This window comes from Lissotriton helveticus, chromosome 10 (genome assembly GCF_964261635.1).
Source record: "Lissotriton helveticus chromosome 10, aLisHel1.1, whole genome shotgun sequence".
In the NCBI taxonomy this organism is placed as follows: domain Eukaryota; kingdom Metazoa; phylum Chordata; class Amphibia; order Caudata; family Salamandridae; genus Lissotriton; species Lissotriton helveticus.
Genome location: NC_136071.1, coordinates 252,473,837 through 252,491,385, shown reverse-complemented (window position 1 = coordinate 252,491,385; position 17,549 = coordinate 252,473,837). Strand labels below are relative to the sequence as shown.

Sequence of the window (17,549 nt, the reverse complement as noted above, 5' to 3'; positions counted from 1 at the left end):
TTTGTGTGACCTGTCCAACTCGCGTAGAATCGGTCGCTCACATTTTCTTTGAGTGTCCAGCATATGCACTGCCGAGGCGGAGATGGCTTAAACCTCTATGTAGACTACTAGGCACCCGGCAGCATAGAGAGACGCTCCGCATTTTAAAATCTGATACATGCACTTTAGTTGCTTGCGGGGTGTCCAAATTTTTTAAATGGTTATGGTTAATCCGTTTGAATAGGCTTTCCTTGGCTATTTAATGCTTGTATTAATTGCTCTTACGTCTTTTTATTGTGTAGAGTGTGATTGCTTTTATTGTTTTTTAATATGCAGTATCTCTGCTTTTATGATATTTTATATATCGAAATAAAGCCATTCATTCATTCATTCACAAAAGTTTAGTCCAAAAGTGACTAAGGTACCACTTTCTCCGGATCTGCGCTGCTGGCGCGGAAAAAAGAAAAACTGACGTCAGCACGCGGAGGCGGCGTCTAAGTACTCCGACGACGTCATCGCGGCGCCCACGACGCCGACGCCGGAGACGCCTACCGACGCGCAAGGGTACTGCTACGAAAAAATCTCCGGATCCAGTCTGACGCCTGGGGATATTCTAAGGTAAGGAATCTATCACTAACGTGTCTCTTTCAGATACTGTTTCCAGGTCAAAGATCGACATTGGGACTGGATTCTGTCCAGGCGCTGCTATAGTGTGGATCACAGTGGACTCTAGAGGTGAAATAAAGTTACAGACTGCTGTTGGTAGGGATCTAGTAGGCGGCCCACTGGGGTCAGTCAGCAACAGGGAAGGGACACCTGGCAGAAGTGCGACTGATGGCCCCTTGGACCTCCATCGGGCCTAAAAGCTTCCCAGAGGGAGACAGAATCACAAAATATCTGCAGCTTGACCACCTTTAAAGGGCCCAGTCTGTTGTAGGGTTGATGATGGCCCAGGGAATTTGGGCGTGTAGGCCCAGCCTATGGATGGATTTGGAATTAAGGGCCTTTAGAGGGGACGCTTGAGAGAATGTGGCCTTAGCAGGCCAAATACATGGTTTCTCGCTGATTGAGTGAAGAGAGCAGGAACAATTCTGATGGACTTTCTTGAGCTTATGGAATGCTTTGGACTTTGACATACATGAGGACTTCCATCGGGACAGGCAATCAGGAACAGAAGCATCCTCATGACTTAGAGATGGACTGCTGCTTCAAGTATGACCTTGTCTGTTCCGCAACATATAAATTGGCTTCCTGAACTCTGATCGCCTTCAGGTGCATCAGAGGACACTTGTTCCACAGCTTTGAGTCATGGCCAGACCGAGACATATGTTGTGAAATTTTTTCTAATTGCAAAGCTTAAAACCAAGTAGCTCGGGAGGAGACATTATTTCTTCCCTGGCTCACTGTTGTTTTGTAGTCTGGCATGCGTCAGTAGACTTACAAATCATAGTGGAGCTCAGGATCCCTGAAGGGCACAAAAAGAAACGGACTTCAGGCCACAGAGGTGAGGCCTACATGTCTCCTTGAGGTAGTTAGACTGTCAGAGCACCATCAGGTAGCAGATACGAGCAACTGTTGTAAAGAATTCCAGATCCAGTCTGGAACATCGGAACATTATGAAGGTGAGGAATCTTTGGTTGGAAGTATCCATCAGGAACACAGTTTATACATGCAAGGAAAAAAAAGGAGAAACGGGATGAAATGAAAAAAAGCAATGGCAAAGTATTGTGCCAACAGCCTTGGCATTTAAGTGCACTTCTATTTAGGTGGTTATTCACTATGAATATGTTACACAAGCTGTGTTTTCTGTCAGATGCCTTTTAGGAAATCAAGGTAAGCGGTTTAAACAATCCCTTTACAAAATTCAGTTTAATCATTAAGAAAACGTTAAAAAACATAAAAGTCTGAATCACTTGGTTTGTATTAAACTAGTCTATATTGTTGAGACAGTTCAATCCCCAATCTTACTCTATACGGTGACGAGTGACAAAAAACGCTTGGGCAGAGCATCAAGGAATGTGTGTAAATATACAATAAAAAACAAATAAGATAGTTCTTTGCCGTTTTTACGTGGCCTGGCCATACAATTCAAAATCAAATCTCTCAAAATGGGCTTGTGAGGTTGATCTACTTTTACTTTATCTCCCAAATGGGTCTCATGTTGCAGGCTAAATTACAAAATTCGGCGATGTTTCAATCTGTTCACAATGCATGTACCTACATCAATTAGGGTCTTTATCAGGACAGTGTGGTAAACACAGTGGGCCTTGTGATAATTATTTAAGCAGCACCACACACTGGTACGTCTGGTGGGCTGCATTTAATTGCCCCAATAACCCAATGACTTTTTAAAGGGGATTGTTAAACCACTTGACTTGAAATTAGTAATTGTTCTTAAAGGGCTTCCACCAGAACCAGACTGCGTAACCTATTAACCGAAAGTTCTGAGGAACACAGAGTGACCCAATTGTAATTAAAGTTCACTTATGAGTAGGTGAAGCGTTCTTACTCTCATCGCAAGACAACCAATGGATTAAGCGGGCTAACCCATAGGCCTATTTTGCATGCAGGGTGGGTGAATGTAAATGACAACTACATAGACCAACAGATGCGTAAGGCTGAACCAAAGCACTTCTATTTAGGTTTCGTTCCGCCATTGTGCCTTTCCTTAGGTGTGGAATCACCAACAAGAGGTAATTTGTAGAATTTGTTTTGGAACTGTACTCTGGAGGAAAAATGAAATGAACAAGAAAACACTAGTTCAGTTAACACCAAGGTCAATATTTTACTAGAAAGAATTGTGAACACCCCTGAAATTAATTGCTTTATAAAGTGATATTCTAACTGGTCTGTACCTTTCAACAAAAATGTGGCTTACTCGCAGAGAAGCTACCCCATATGAAGACAGTATGGTTCAAAACAGGCTTCCACAGTCACTGCTTATATTTGTTAACTTACTTTCTGTACAGTTCCTGACAATGATCCATTGTCATGTCGCAAATCAGTTCTTCCATCCAGGTTTTCCACTGCTCAGTACGATGTTTCTGAAACACAGTCTTTGGGTACTGTAGAGCCACTGTTGCATAATTATGTAAGTGTTCAAGGCATCCTCGTAACACTGAGCGTCTTTGCTGAAGAAAAGCACCTACTTCCCCCTCAAGCTGTTCACACTGACTGATCAAGTGAGCTTGGCCAGCATTCTGAAGAAAAGCTGTAGCAGGTACATAGCTCGGAGGACCTACGAAGAGAAATATATAATGGTCTTGAGAATTACAGTATAGGACAAAAGGACAAGTTACTTACCTTTGGTAACGTCTTATCTGATAGAAACATGATCTAGCCGCAGATTCCTTAGAATTTCCCAGGCGTCAGACTGGATCCAGAAGATTTTTCTCCAAGCAATACCCTTGCACGCCGTTGGGTGCTGTCGATCGGCTCCGTGTGATAACCTGGGGCGAGCTCGCCTTCAAGAGCCAGTCGTGGAGCTAAGGGAAGACTGGCACCCCTGCTCTTAGCAGATGAGCTGCGACCACTGCCATCTCCTTGGTGAACACCCGAGGGGCGCCGGTAAGCCCAAAGGGGAGTACAGTGAACAAAGTGTTATTGGCCCACCGTAAACCGCAGGTAACACCGATGAGCAGGCAGGACAGGAATATGGAAATAGGCGTCCTGAAAGTCTAACCACCATCCAGTCTTCATGGTCTAGGGCAGATGAGACCTGAGCCAGGGTGAGCATCTTGAACTTTTCAGCTTTGAGGAAGTAGTTGAGGGCTCACAGATCTAGGATAGGACGAAGGCCCTTGTCCTTTTTCGGGACCAGAAAGTAGCAGGAATAGCAACCACAGCCTACTTCTGGTGCCGGAACCATCTCTGTGGCTCCCTTGGCCAAGAGAGCCCTGATTTCCTCCTGAAGCAAATTCAGGTGGTCCTCCATCAGCCGGATGTAAGTCGGAGACATGAAGGGAAGGGTAGTCTTGAAAGGTAGGGAGTAACCCTTCCGGACTCTCTGTAGAACCCACTTGTCCGATGTGATGTTTTGCCAATTGTGGAGCCGATGGCTTATCCTGCCACCAACCGGTCACCCATGATCCTTAAGGACCAGACTCTAAAGGTTTAGAGGCTGCAGGTGGAGGAGTGGACTGATTGGACCTCTGTCCACCTGATCCACGGAGTCTAAAGGAGCCGCGCCCACCGCCGCTCAAAAGTTGCTGAACTTGCGCAGTCTTGTGGCTGGGATATGGCTGGCAATGCAAGGCTGGCAGAAGAAAAAATCTTCCTGCCCCAAATAACCAGCCTGTTAGATTCCCTGTCCGTGTGTGCAGAAGCGAACATGCCTTCTGAGCTAGAGGCTTGAACCACCAAGCTCTGGGGGGTAGGGTGATTAGTGAGGAATATCAGGCCACCTGGCGCAGGATGATGGCAGGCGATGATCCTATTCACAGGAGCCCCTGTGATGGTCTTGGACCAGGTGCCCAGAAGAACACAGTTCACGCAACGTTGAAAGGCAGGAGGGGTTCCTAGGAGGAGACACCCAGCTTCAGGACCTCCGTCAAGATGTTAGTCTTGACATCCACCAAAGAGAGCGGATGGTCCAGGGCCTCGCCTGCCCTTCTCACCACCATAGAATATAAAGCTTCCTCCTTCGTACACGGTAGGGGGCTAAAGAAGACCAGAATCTGGGGTAGTATCCAGTCCAATGGCCTCACCCAGTTCCTCATACCAGTTCATGTAGTGCTCCAGCTGGTCTTGTAAAGGGTCCAGTGACCCCTCCCAATCCCCCTCCATTCCTAGTTCGTCAAAATAATGCTGAAGAACTGACCTAGGACCCCAGAGTGCCATCAGAATCGGGTGTCAAAAGGCACCCATCCGACTACGGGTTGTAGGAGATAAGGATTAGACTAGCTGCATCAGGAGTCTTGGCACATGGCTGGGGAAGGTTGCAGGGGTGCGACCGGCACCGGTCTGTATCTACCACCGGATCCATTGGGGGCCATCTGCGCCGGAGCTGCCAGTGCGGAACCTGATGGAGCCCCTGGGGTTCAAAGGCACAACAGGAGGGTCAGGCCGACCAAACATGAGGCACATGGTGTCATAGAAATCTTTAAGCTGGACGGGGTCGCTACGGCTCGAGGAAATGCAGAGCCGACCCAGGCGCAGGATCCGCAGAACGAGGTCTAAAGCATTGCTCTTCTGTTGCTTTGGCCGATGGGCGGCTTTGACTTCTTGTGTTTTTTATGCCTCTTACCTGACTGACTCGATGACTTTGAGCAGAGGCGAGGGGTTTGGAGGGTTGGGGGCAGGGGGGTTTGAACGTGAACTTAGGTCTCCTGAAGCGGCACCCTGTCCTTCCGCTTGACCACGACGAGGATTTAGATTTCCGGGGCTGGCAACGTGGAGTTGAACATCGGGCCACAAGCAGCTTTAGGGACTATTCCCTCATAGCCTTCGGAGCCATGGCCTAGAAGTTGGAGCACAACTTCGAGTCGTTGTCATGCTCCAGACATCAGAAACAAATTAAATGTGCATCAGTCACTGACATGCCGTGGTGGCAGGCGCCGTGCGGTTTCAATCCAGAAGTAGTCTTCGATATCAAGGGAATAAACTATACACCACAATTCGACAAAATATTTTTTAAAAAGCCTGTCAAAAAGTGACAGAGGATAGCTTATTTCACAGATCTGCGGTAACTGGCGGGGAAAGAAAAGAACTGACATCAGCGCGCTGAGGTGGGGCCTATATAGTGGATGCGGACGTAACTTCCGGCACGGCTGATGTTATGTGGAGCCAACCGACGTCAAGTGGAGAGGACCGACATCACAAGGAGCCGTCCGACGTCACCTACCGGCGCGCAAGGGTAATGCTTGAGCATAGGTTTCGAGATCCAGCCTGATGCCTGGGGTACTCTACGATAAGGAATCTGCAGGTAGATGTCTCTATCAGATGCCATTTCTTTTGTGATGCTTGCTTTCTTGAAGAGTCAAAGTACCAATAATAATTTCCTGTGATAAACCTTCCCCAACAGAATGATTCCACCAACGGGACTGTACAGAGAAATTGCTAGGAGCCAATAACTCTTTCAGGACTTTGGCAAAGTCAGAATCCCCATTGTCCGTTTACAAGTCACAGCCTTTTGAAAGGCAATACATTCCTATATAAATCTTTCCATAAAACTTGTTGAGAAACACTTCAAAGTACTGTCTTTTCTGGGGCAAATGTCACAATCATACATACAAAAGGGTTCTAATGAACCTGGGGATCACTTTTGTTAGCTGAGGTGCACAGTCTTTGATAACACATTACATAAGGATACCTTCGTTTACATAAAAGGAATATGGTACTTAACTTGTAAGCATCTATTCATAGCATGTGTAGCTGTAGATTCACATGCTTTGCATACTCTTGCCATCAAGTGTGGAGCTCAAATGTTTGCAACTTGTTTTTCTTCAAAGCCATATTTAAATTCACAAGGTATAGTGACTCTTCCTTTAGTTGATTATGTATATAGGCATGAGCTCCATTGTAAGAATGTTTTCGCAAGCAGGTAAGCACAAAGGTGGAGCATTAGGCTAGCAAAGTGTGAAGACAATGCAAGAAAGTATATACAAAGAGTTTAAGTAAAAGAAATGTACATCTGCAACAACCAAAGGCTTCCAGGGAGACGGGCAGGCATGTGTAAATCTACAGCACTACATGCTATGAACAGATACTTCTAAGGTATGCAACATTCTGTTTGTAGCATATGTGGCTGTAGATGGACATGCTCTGCATAGACTGTAAAAGCAGCTTGGGCAACTCTTGCTTGTTGTTGTGCCAAGACATCCAGACAGCAGTGTTTGGTAAATGTTTGTGAAGTGAACCATGTAGCTGATTTACATATGCCAGCTACGGGTATATTACAGCCAATAGTGGCCCCTTTTTTGTGGGTGGAAGGAGGTCTGGGCAGGACAGGCAAATTCCTTCTGGCCTTAATGTAGCAGGTTTGAATACATGTGACAATCTAGATATGGTTGCTTTTGAAAGTAAAATTTTGATTTGGCTTGGTAAAAGAAAATAATTTGGGGTTTGCGAAAGGGCTTGGTCCTAATGATGCAATACATGAGCGCATGTTTGGCATTAAGGGAGTGAAGGGCCCTCTCTGTCACAGTTTTGCAGTGCGAAGACTGGGAGCTCAATGGTTTGACTGATATGGAATGAGGATGACATCTTAGCAAGGAATTTGGGTTTGATTCTAAAGAGAATGTGTAGGACACTGGCTCTATATAGTGCACAAAAAATTAGGTACACTGTGCGGAGAGTCCAGGTGACGCAAATTGGTTTACAGGAGCTTTCTTTAAATGGGGAGTGTTGGGTATTTGTTGCACAAACAGAGCCAATAAATTAGACACACACAATATGAAAATCTGACAACCCTCAAATAAAAGTTTTTTTTTTTTTCTTAAACAGATTTTTATTTGTCTGATCACACATAGGATGCATAGCCCCGAGCACCGGAGACTTCTGCCAACATCAATGGAATAAGAATATCATCTGCAGACTTTTACAGAACAAACTAGCCCCCCCCCACCCCGCCCACCAATTGCGCTGCTGCTAACATAAATTGAGAAACACGTGTACAGAAAACACGCATAGTCAAATTAATACACTCCACAGTATTACCAGATGTCCAGATGTCAAGGCGACGGGAGAGCATCCCATCAGGCGGAGGGTCCAAGTCCAGCCCTCGGTAATCAGCCCACCTCTTCCAGATTTTAAAGTGTTTGCCTGGGCATCCCCTGGCCAGAAATATGGGTTGCTCAAGTCCCATGCAAAAGTCCATACCGTTTTTCCAGGCAGCCAGTGGCGAGGCTTGTGGCGCCTTCCAGGCCCTGGCAATGTCCCGCTTAGCTAGGGCGAGGCCCAGGAGCAGCAAATGACGTTTATACCTATTGCCCCCAATACCCTCCATAACATTCAGCAGCCCCAATCTGGGGTCCCGTGGAAGCACCCAGGCCAGCACCTCCGACAAGCATCTAAAGACTCCATCCCAAAACCTCTGTAGTGCGGAGCATCCCCATACAGTATGTAGGAGTGTACCAACTTCCGAGCCACAGCGAAGACAATCTGGGGACCCCACCACACCCGCCCTCCATAGGCGCTGTCTAGTAAAATACGCATGATGCAAGTATTTAAATTGGATCAAGCGAAAGCGAGTGGAAATTGCTGCCAGCCGTGGACTTGCCAGAGGCTCATTCCAGTCCTCTTCCTCCAAATCCCCAAGATCCTGCTCCCACGCGGCCTTGAGTTTATGTAGATCGGAGGAGCAATGATGCACCAGAGTCTGATAGATACGTGAGAGTTTCTTATTGGGTAGTTCCTCCATGAACAATTTGGCCTCCAGCGGACTAAAGTCAGGAATCTGCTCAAGGTCAGCTAAGTATGGCGTCAAGGCGTGCCGAAATTGTAAGTATTTAAAAAATTGAGATCGGGGCATCCCGAATTCGTTCTGCAAGTCCTGGAAGGATTTAAGAGTATATCCCACCATCACATCGCCCAACGATGAGATGCCTATAGCATCCCAGCCCCGGAAACCCAGTAGCACAGCCATCTGGGGCAGACGACCATTGGACCAAAGAGGGGTTTCCTGAGTGAGCACGTTCCACCACCCCATTCTACGCAGCGCCTGTCGCCAGACGCAAAAAACCACCTGCGTGGCAGAAGGAATACAGCAGCGTGTGGACCGACGCCGAGCCTATGAGGAATCGCTCCACAGCATAGGCCGGATCGCCCCGGTCACCGTACCACCAGTCATTCAAGACCAGCAGATGAGCCGCCTGATAATAAGAGAGCATGTCCGATGTGGCCAGGCCCCCAGTATACGTTGAACGGAAACATGTCCGCAGCGACACACGAGCAATCCCCCCTCCCACATAAAACTACTAAGTGCAGAGTTGACTTGCCGGAACCAGCGGGGCGGGATCTGATAGGGGTGATTTTGTAGTTGGTACACGAGGCGGGGAAGCGCAACCATCTTAAAAATGGCCGATCTGCCATATATAGACAATGGCAAACGGGACCACACCTTGATATCCTCGCGCGTACAATTCCAAACAGGGGTAAGATTACGCTCTCGGGAGACTGTAGCGTCCTCCGATAAATACACCCCCAGATACTTCATACCGCCCGACGCCATCTGGAGGTCCGATGCCCACGCCCGACCCGCTCCTGTCCACTGAGCATCCACAGCGTCGACTTAGCGGGGTTCATATATAAGCCGCAGGTTTTGCCAAAAATCTGCAGAATGCGCAGCATCGCGGCCCCCAGCGTTCCAAATGCGTAAGAAAAAACAAGACATCATCGGCGTAGAGCGCTATTTTATCTACTAGATCTGCCGACCACCGAAGACCTTTAAGTTGGGCATCAATGCGCATCCATGCCGCGAGGGGCTCCATGGCAAGCGCGAATAGGGGGATAGGGGGCAGCCCTGCTGTGTCCCCCTTTGAACGGAGAAGGAACGAGAGACTGCGCCCCGACACGCACGGAGGCCGCAAGATCAGTGTACAACAGTTGAATATATGCCAAGAAGCGCGGGCCAAGGTTGAGGCGACGCAGCAGGGCAAATAAGTACACCCAGCTCAAAGAATCAAAGGTGCGATCCATATCGGCTAAAAAAAGCGCCGCCTGCTCCCCCAGGCTCTTCCATGCGGAAATCGCGACATGAGCGCGTCGAATATTGTGGCGAGTGGCCCTTTGAGGCATAAAACCAGCCTGATCGGGGTGGACTAGGTCCGCAATGTGAGGTTTAAGCCTATTGGCCAGGACCTTGGCCAAAACCTTAGCCTCAGTATTGAGCAGCGATATCGGCGGTAGGACGCGTTGCTTTCAGGGGGTCTGCCCGGCTTCAAAAAGACCACGACCTCGGCATGGCGCCAGTCCTGTGGGCGCACCCCTCCCTTGCGCGCCTGTAAAATAGCCACCGAGTGGATTCTATGGGCCAGCCCCCTTGGAACAAAGATGTAATCCAATCGAGAAAAAGATTAATGGACTGCGGAGAAGTATGTGTAGTCCCTGCGTGAACCATGGCGATACCTCCACGTATCGCTCCAGTCCAGACCTGTCACCAGAGCATTGAGTTTGGTGGTAGAACCCCCCCGCCCCCCCACTAACCCCATCAACCGCCCCCCCACGCCACCTATCACTGCCCAGGTCCATGACATCATTCCAATCTCCCCCCACAATAGACAGAGCATCTGGTATGGCGCCCCAAAGGGTCATGAGCTTTTCAACAAGAGGCCACTGCAGAGGAGGCGGAGCATATACGCTACCCAGGGTCACCCTATCCCCCCCGACCCTGCCCTGCACAAAGACATACCGGTCCTGTGGGTCAGTCCAGAGTGTATCATGCACATAGGAGACCCTACGATGTACAAGAATAGCAACCCCCCTAGACCCCTCACAAAGCCTGAGTGGAACACTTGTGTGTACCCAAATCGCTGAAGACATGGTACCCTTGTGCCTAGCAGATGCGTTTCCTGCAAGAATAAGACATCCACCCCCAACCTCTTAGCATATCGGAAAACCGCATCCCTCTTCACCTTGTCCAACACCCCCGCACATTCCAACTTAAGATACGCAAGGAGCCGGAACTCACCGATCTACCTCCACCCCGTAGCAGACATAGGGTCAAGTGTTCACAAGAATGACACGTGTCTTGGTGACTCAGCACATAAAGAGCATAACAAACACATAGCAGCATAGCATGCGCAAACAATCCCCCCAACTCGAGCCCCAAACACCAACCCCCCCCTCCACCTCCCAAACATGGAAGCACCTGTCGCGGTCGGAGCGCAGCCTGGTCCCCAACGGGGGAACTCGAACCCCTCCTCCCAATGGATCCCCGAGCGTCAACCCATAGAACAGGGTTCTCACGCCCACCCACCCAAACCTACTGGGGCAGGCTCCAGCCCCTAGTACCTGAGCACCTGAGCGTCTGTTACTGCTGTGCACACAGTTCAGGACGAGAGTCACATACATCAGGAGACGTCCTGGTGTTGCTGTTCCGGAGGCAGACCCCCCCTGGCGAGTTGCGGAGCCAGAGCGTGAGCTACAGCCAGAAGTCGAGTCCCTGCATAGACGCCGCTGACTCCGCAGACCCCCACGGGCCTTCCCACTCGAGGAGGAATCCGATTCACTGCCTGGAGCCGTGGTGACGCGAAGTTTCACAGTCTCATTCGTCCACTGGAAGACTTCCTCGGGGGAATCGAAGAACAGCGTGAGGGACTGCTAGATGACCCGCAGGCGTGACGGGTAGAGTAGGGCATACTGGATCTTGAGGCCTCGAAGGCGGGCCTTAGCCGCCAGGACGGACTGGCGTTGCTGCTGAACCATCCGTGTGTAGTCCGGGAAGATGAGTATGGTGACATTGTTGTAAGTGAGGGGAGCCTTTGTCCGTGCCTGCCGCAGGATGGCGTCGCGATCAATATAGTAAAAAAATTTAGCAATGATTGGGCGTGGCCGCGCCCCTGTAGGGGGCTTCTGCATGAGGGCCCGATGAGCGCGCTCCACAACGAAGCAGCGGGATAGAGCGTCCGAGGGTATCCAACTCTCCAACCACTGAGCCAGAAAGCGCTCTGCGTTGTTGCCCTCGCAGTCCTCCGGAAAACCAACAAAGCGGAGGTTGTTCCGCCGAGCACGCCCTTCTGCATCTTCAATCCGCATGGCGAGGCCCTTCTGAATCTTTTCCATGGCGGCAACCTTTTTCTTGAGTACAGACACATGATCCTCAACCTCGGAAATGCGAGTCTCCGTGCCGGTGATCCTTTCAACAGCATTCCGTAGATCCTGACGGAGCAACATAACGTCGGCACCCAACAGCCCCAATTTTGGCGTCAAGCATGTCCCTTGATTGCCTAATGGCCGCCATCAATGCTGCATTGTCGGGCATCGCGTTGGGCGGCCCTCCACCGCCTGCCCGGCCTCTGTAAATTTGTCAAGGGTCCCTTGCTTAGAGTGTCCACCACCGGAAAGGCCCTGTGTCATGGTGCCCGTATAGGATATGCGTGGCAACGGAACTCCTCACTGCGACACCCGTCAGCGCCCACACACCGGAGATCCGCGGGTCCAATATGGAAGGCTGCGAGCCAGGTCACCACTTCAGATAGGGGACTCCACTCCCGTCCGTGCGCTGTGGCCCGAACCGACCACCGACGCACACCCTCAAGGGGTCCCAATCACAGCCCCTGGCCCCAGGACACCCAGAGCACACGAGCAGCCACGCCAAAGCACTGCAGCCGGCACAACCCCAGTCACCACAGCCCGATGAGGCTGCCGAGCACCCAGCTACAGGGCCACCACCGCTCTACCAGAGAGCCAGGCAGGATATGTGGAAGAGAGGAGGAGGGGGGAGGGGGGGGGGGAGGAAATCGAGCGGGCGCCCTCACCCCAGTTCTCAATCCCCACACCCCTCTGCAACCAACTCACCACTGCCGGCCAGGAGCCTACAGCCACGGAGTTCCAGCCAGTCGTCGCAGCAGGCCGGACAGGATCCCCCAAGGGCGGCACACACAGTCTCCCTGCTCCGCACCTGCTGATGCGGTGAATCACCCCAGGGTCCAATTGGGGGGGGGGGGTTCCAGCGCTGACCCCACAGCTCCGCCGCAATCCTCCTCGCAGGGCTCGTGAAGCTGCAGCTCGCCGCCCGGGAGATCAAGGATGGCCACTGCCCCCACTAGGCCGCAAACAAAGATCTGTCCGTCTTCACCCAGTGCCGCCTCAGGTCCCCAAAGTCACTGGCACCAGAATGCAGCCGCACAGCACACGGTCCACGGGAATTAGGGCCAAGACATAGCCCGCTGCGGGTGGATCCACCAAGATGGCGGCTATCCTCAAAGGGGCCGGTCGGCCCTCTGTAGCCGCCTCCCCGGCACCACACAGCGGGCCCAGGTAATCCGGATCCTTGAGGGAGGCCTGGAAGCGCGACGATCTGCCTCACACTCCTGCGGTCAGGGCCCCCCCCGCGGCAGGGGGGGGGGCGGAAGGGCTCCGCGGCACTCCGGCGCACCGACACCCCGCCGCCGGCGTGATGGTCTCAGCCCCGGCAGGCGCGGCACTGCAGGCCCCGGCTCCAGCCTCCCGGGCACGCACCAGGCCTCGCCTCCGCTGCCGATCGTCATGCAGCGCCGCAGCAGCCCCCACAGACAACTGGGGGCCACCCACGGACAGCACCAGGTCCCCCGAAAACAGCTAGTCGGAGAAGCACGCTCAGGGCAGGATAGGTACAAGGATATTTATGGGGCTGGCTGGAGCGAACCTAAAATGCTGCCATCGCTGCCGGCCAAGCCACACCCCCAAATAAAAGGTTTTTATGTATTTTTAGACACCAAGATCATTGGTATCAGGTAAGTTTTTTTGGAGTTACAGCTTTTAGTAGAAATACAACATAATTCAAAATAGCACATTTGCAGCAGAAGCCTCAAATGAGGTAATGTTATCCTACAGGAGAAACATTCTCTGCATAGGGTTACTTGCAATCGACTTACAGAACTGTTCTTCTGGACTTAAGGTAAGATGGGGCCATGGTCCAAGAATGCACCAGCAATTTAGGTTTACCTGCCCTGGGTTGTCCGGGTGCAAAGTTGCTGACCTGACTGCGGCGGTAGCCTCGAGTCCTAAGCTCTTAAGTCAATAGGAAAAGTACCTGAAAGAAAGGGGCTGCAAGCAGGGCCTGGGGTACCAGTCAGGCAGAACCCTAAAGTGGGGTTTGGCTCTGTAAGGCCTCTGGACCACGAAGGCACCATCGGTTTCTATGAACTTGGGCTAGTAGGTTCGGGTGAATAGGTGTTGGGTCCAGTGGATCGCGCGGTCAGAGGCTCTCATGGTTCTCATAGGTTTTGCAGAAGAGGGGAAAACAGGACAGCTTTAGCACTCTTGACGTGGATCTCACTGGCCTTAAAGTCTCTCGACGTGGTGTCCAGGCTGGATATAAGCAGCCTTGGCTGCTGCAACTGTTCTGGAACCCAGGGTATTGGTGCTGTTGGGCTCCTAGAGGGGTCAGCATCTCGAAACTCGCTATGAAAACGGGACTGACCTAGAACCTCGAAGACCTCCTACTGGTAAGATGCTCCTTCGCTGGACCCAACGAGTTTAGGGCAGTAGCCAATGGGCTACAGACCCCTGGGATCACTACACCCACTCTTTGAACACTTCCTGTGGAGAGTGGGAATAAACTTGTCCCAGTGTTACTAATTTCACCGCAACCAAGATGGTAAAATCCTTCTTTTTGTGTCCACTTCAGGTAGTCCACCACCTCAGGGGTCTGACTAGCCTGACAGTGCAACACCTCCTGACCATCTAATTTCCACCTTTCCTGGTGCCCAATGGTCCTCAGGGTAGAGAAAATCCCACTTCTTCCTCAGGCAGTGTTCCCTGGAACCTGCGCGGCTGGGCGCCCGCGCACATCAATGCCCCCGAGCGCGCACTGCTTTGTGTGTGGCGCGCGCACACATCTCCAAGAGCATTCGCGCCACTGAAGCAGCGCGAAAAACCGGCAAATTCCTTTTGTTTTCTAGAGTGTGGCTGTGAGCTTCATTGTGTGCTTTTGTTTAAAGCATACGTGTTAATTGCAGAGCCCATCACGAGCTGCAATTAACATAAATGCTTTAAACAAAAGAACACGATATGCCCATCAGCCACACTCTGGAGAACAAAAAAAATGCAGCACCAACAGCGTGTGCTTTTAGAATCACCTAAAAGCAAACGCTATGTTTGTAGTCTTGCTACATTTCTTGTCTTAATAGAGCTGGGCTGTGGGGGGTGATTCTGTGCCTTTCTTTTTTTTAAGTTTTCATGTTAATTGCAGCTCATGGACGCTACCATTAACATGAAAATGTTAAGAAAGGCGCACAATCACCCCACCGCTGCGCTCTATTAAGATAAGACATGCAGGAAGCCATTGGGTGGGTATTTTGAAATGGTTGGCATCTAGTTGGAATACAAACGCGGATGCCGAGCGCCTGAAATGGCGAAATTAGTGCTGGCCATTGATGAGAAGGGTTAGTGCTGGACATAATACGTGCATGTTGCTACACGCGGCATTCTATTGCAAATCTCGTATCTTTATTAGGGCTGGTGGTCAGGAGTTTACTACAGCGATTACCATATTAAATACTTGCATATATGTGACGTATGAATTGTAGGCATTAAAATATTTCTCCCCATGAGAAGTCTATAAAAAACGTTTAACATGGATCTTTCCCCACCTTACCAATCATGTTTAGTCACAGGAAAGGCTGTGTAAAATGATTTATTATTGCCACTATAAAAGTTAATCATTCATTTCCGTGATCTACAAATACAGATTATTTGCTTGGTTGATCCGTGTTTGGGATGCTGCAATACACTAATGGAGATGGAAAGGATAGAAAATGTCACTGTGCATTTTGGGTGCTGTTTGTAAGTCTTTCCATCTGATCGATCCACCATCTTTAGACCCGTCAGAATGAGTAATCTTTGTTAACTTTATGACGTGAACCCTTCCAATGGAAACCTCTAGCTCTCATCTCTTTTCTCATTGTACCCCATTTCATATGTGTATAGGTGTGAATGGGTTGGTTTATACTTTCAACCACTCACATGGGATGTGACTTCAAAGTTACCATTGAATGCCAGGGAAAGGAATGGGAGATGGGTGCAGGTTTTATGGGAGCTGTGATCCATTCCACAACTGAGTTTCCAAAATCCAGGGAGGAGATAGCTGAATCATGGACTGCCATTTTAAGTGTACATGCAACCGCATAAAAAAAAATTAGAGCATGGATGTCATTGTTGCAGCTATGAATATGTGAGAAAGCAGTATGAGACCAGTGTAAATTTTAAAGATTTCAGTGTCTTAAGAGGAGAAAACCTTTTAGTTTGATATAGCCGTTTAGTATTGAAATGTCTCTGTTTAGTGTCTTCACGAGGACAGTTGTCACAAAGTTGTGGATGGTTATTTGGGAACATTACTCTCGTGTTTCAGAGCTGCCTCATCTCACCATAGCAGTTCCAGGAGAGGCTTTACGTTCTTATAGTGGTGTGTCTGGTCCCACTGCTTGGAGAGGCAAAGTTTTTCTCGCTGCTTCAAGATAATGTATTTTTTTTTCTTAATTTCTAAATGGCACACACTCAAAGAACGTGGCTATTAATACACAGTGGTCATTGAGAACAGAGTTTTGGGACCATCGTGAGGGGAGGGATCTTGAGATGGTGGGGGGAGACATGTTAATTTTATGGTATGTGATGCACTATGGACTACATTCAGATTTAAAATTTCGAATTTTGAAATGTTACATCTTGCTGACTATTTACAGAAAGAGTGGTGGTTAATGGGACAATGTGGAAGCAATCTTACATTCACTCGTCCTGGTTGTTTCAAAACGTAATTAATGATCTTCAATTAAGGAAGTCCTGAAACCCCAACTTTTCAGACAAATTCTGAAGCAAATTCACAAACTTAGCAGAAGAATTAACGAATGGTTGGTTGATAGGGGCCCACCTTAGGCCCCCTGCTGTGCTCCAAGTCCCTCTGTTTCAACTCCTCTCATTCCACCATTTCAGTATTATCTTTTGACTAATGATCTGGAGGGCCCTAGGTGACATGTGGAACTTTATAACACTTATTATAAATAATTAAGCTCATACATCTGTGCTGGCTATGGATATTTGAAACTGCAAACCCTTATATACTTGCGTCTTGTCTGCTCTTATTTTTTTTCTTTGCACCACTAGCTTCTTTTATTAAAAGCCAAGGAGCCTTTCTTTGGATAAAGCATTTCGTTTTAGTTCTTTTTAGGTCTCGCCTGTCGATGCGCATGCGCATCGAGCAAGGCGAGAGTATTGGCACTTATCCGCTCTTTATCCACACTGCAAGGAATCGTGGCGATTCCTTGCAGTGCACGAGAAATTTAAGCTCAATGCGCATGCGCATTGAGCTTAAATGCGCGTGCACATGCCCCCAGCCGCCTGCCTTGCCTACTCTCTCTCACAGCCTCCCCCAGCTCCGCCCCCTCACTACTTGATTGCACGGCCGCTAGGCCGTGCCTCCCCTACTCTCCTCCCCCCTCCTCCTCCTACTCTCCTCCCCTGCCTGCCTGCCGTGTCGCACCTCGCACCTCTCCCCTCTCCGCCCCCTCCCCTGCCCGCCGTGTTACGGTGAAAGGCTTGTTTTTTTTTACCAGCGGGCAGTCTCTTGCCCTCGGCTGCTTCTATAAAATTGTCCGAGCTTAAATTAGGGCGCGGTCTGCTGGGACGCTTAGCCCTCTCTTTAAGTTTGTCTTAAAAACATTCCACGCTCTGCCTCTGTCACATACTGCCCCCCGCCCATGCTGTGCGCTAAAAATCAACATTTCTGCCCTTCTCGCACTGATAGTCTGCCCCATGCTAAGTGTCCCTCTCAACCCAAGTACTCTGCGCGCCACGCTGTCTCCTGCCCACGCTCTGCCTCTCAGTCACATGCTGCCTTCTCCGTTCCCCCAACACCGTCCATGCTGTGCACCACTCTGTCCGCCCCATGGCACGCTCTGCTCCTTTCACATATTGCCTCTGATCCCCCACCCCCG

General features: G+C 49.9%; 1 protein-coding gene across 1 annotated transcript in view; it reads right to left on the bottom strand.

Moving 5' to 3' along the window:
• Positions 1 to 17,549, bottom strand: part of SMG1 (SMG1 nonsense mediated mRNA decay associated PI3K related kinase) — a 1,634,890-nt gene that overhangs the window by 414,861 nt on the left and 1,202,480 nt on the right. Inside the window, exon 48 of the mRNA XM_078665250.1 lies at positions 2,938 to 3,217. Within this exon, the coding sequence (XP_078521376.1) occupies positions 2,938 to 3,217 (280 nt within the window). The remainder of the gene's footprint in view (positions 1 to 2,937; positions 3,218 to 17,549) is intronic.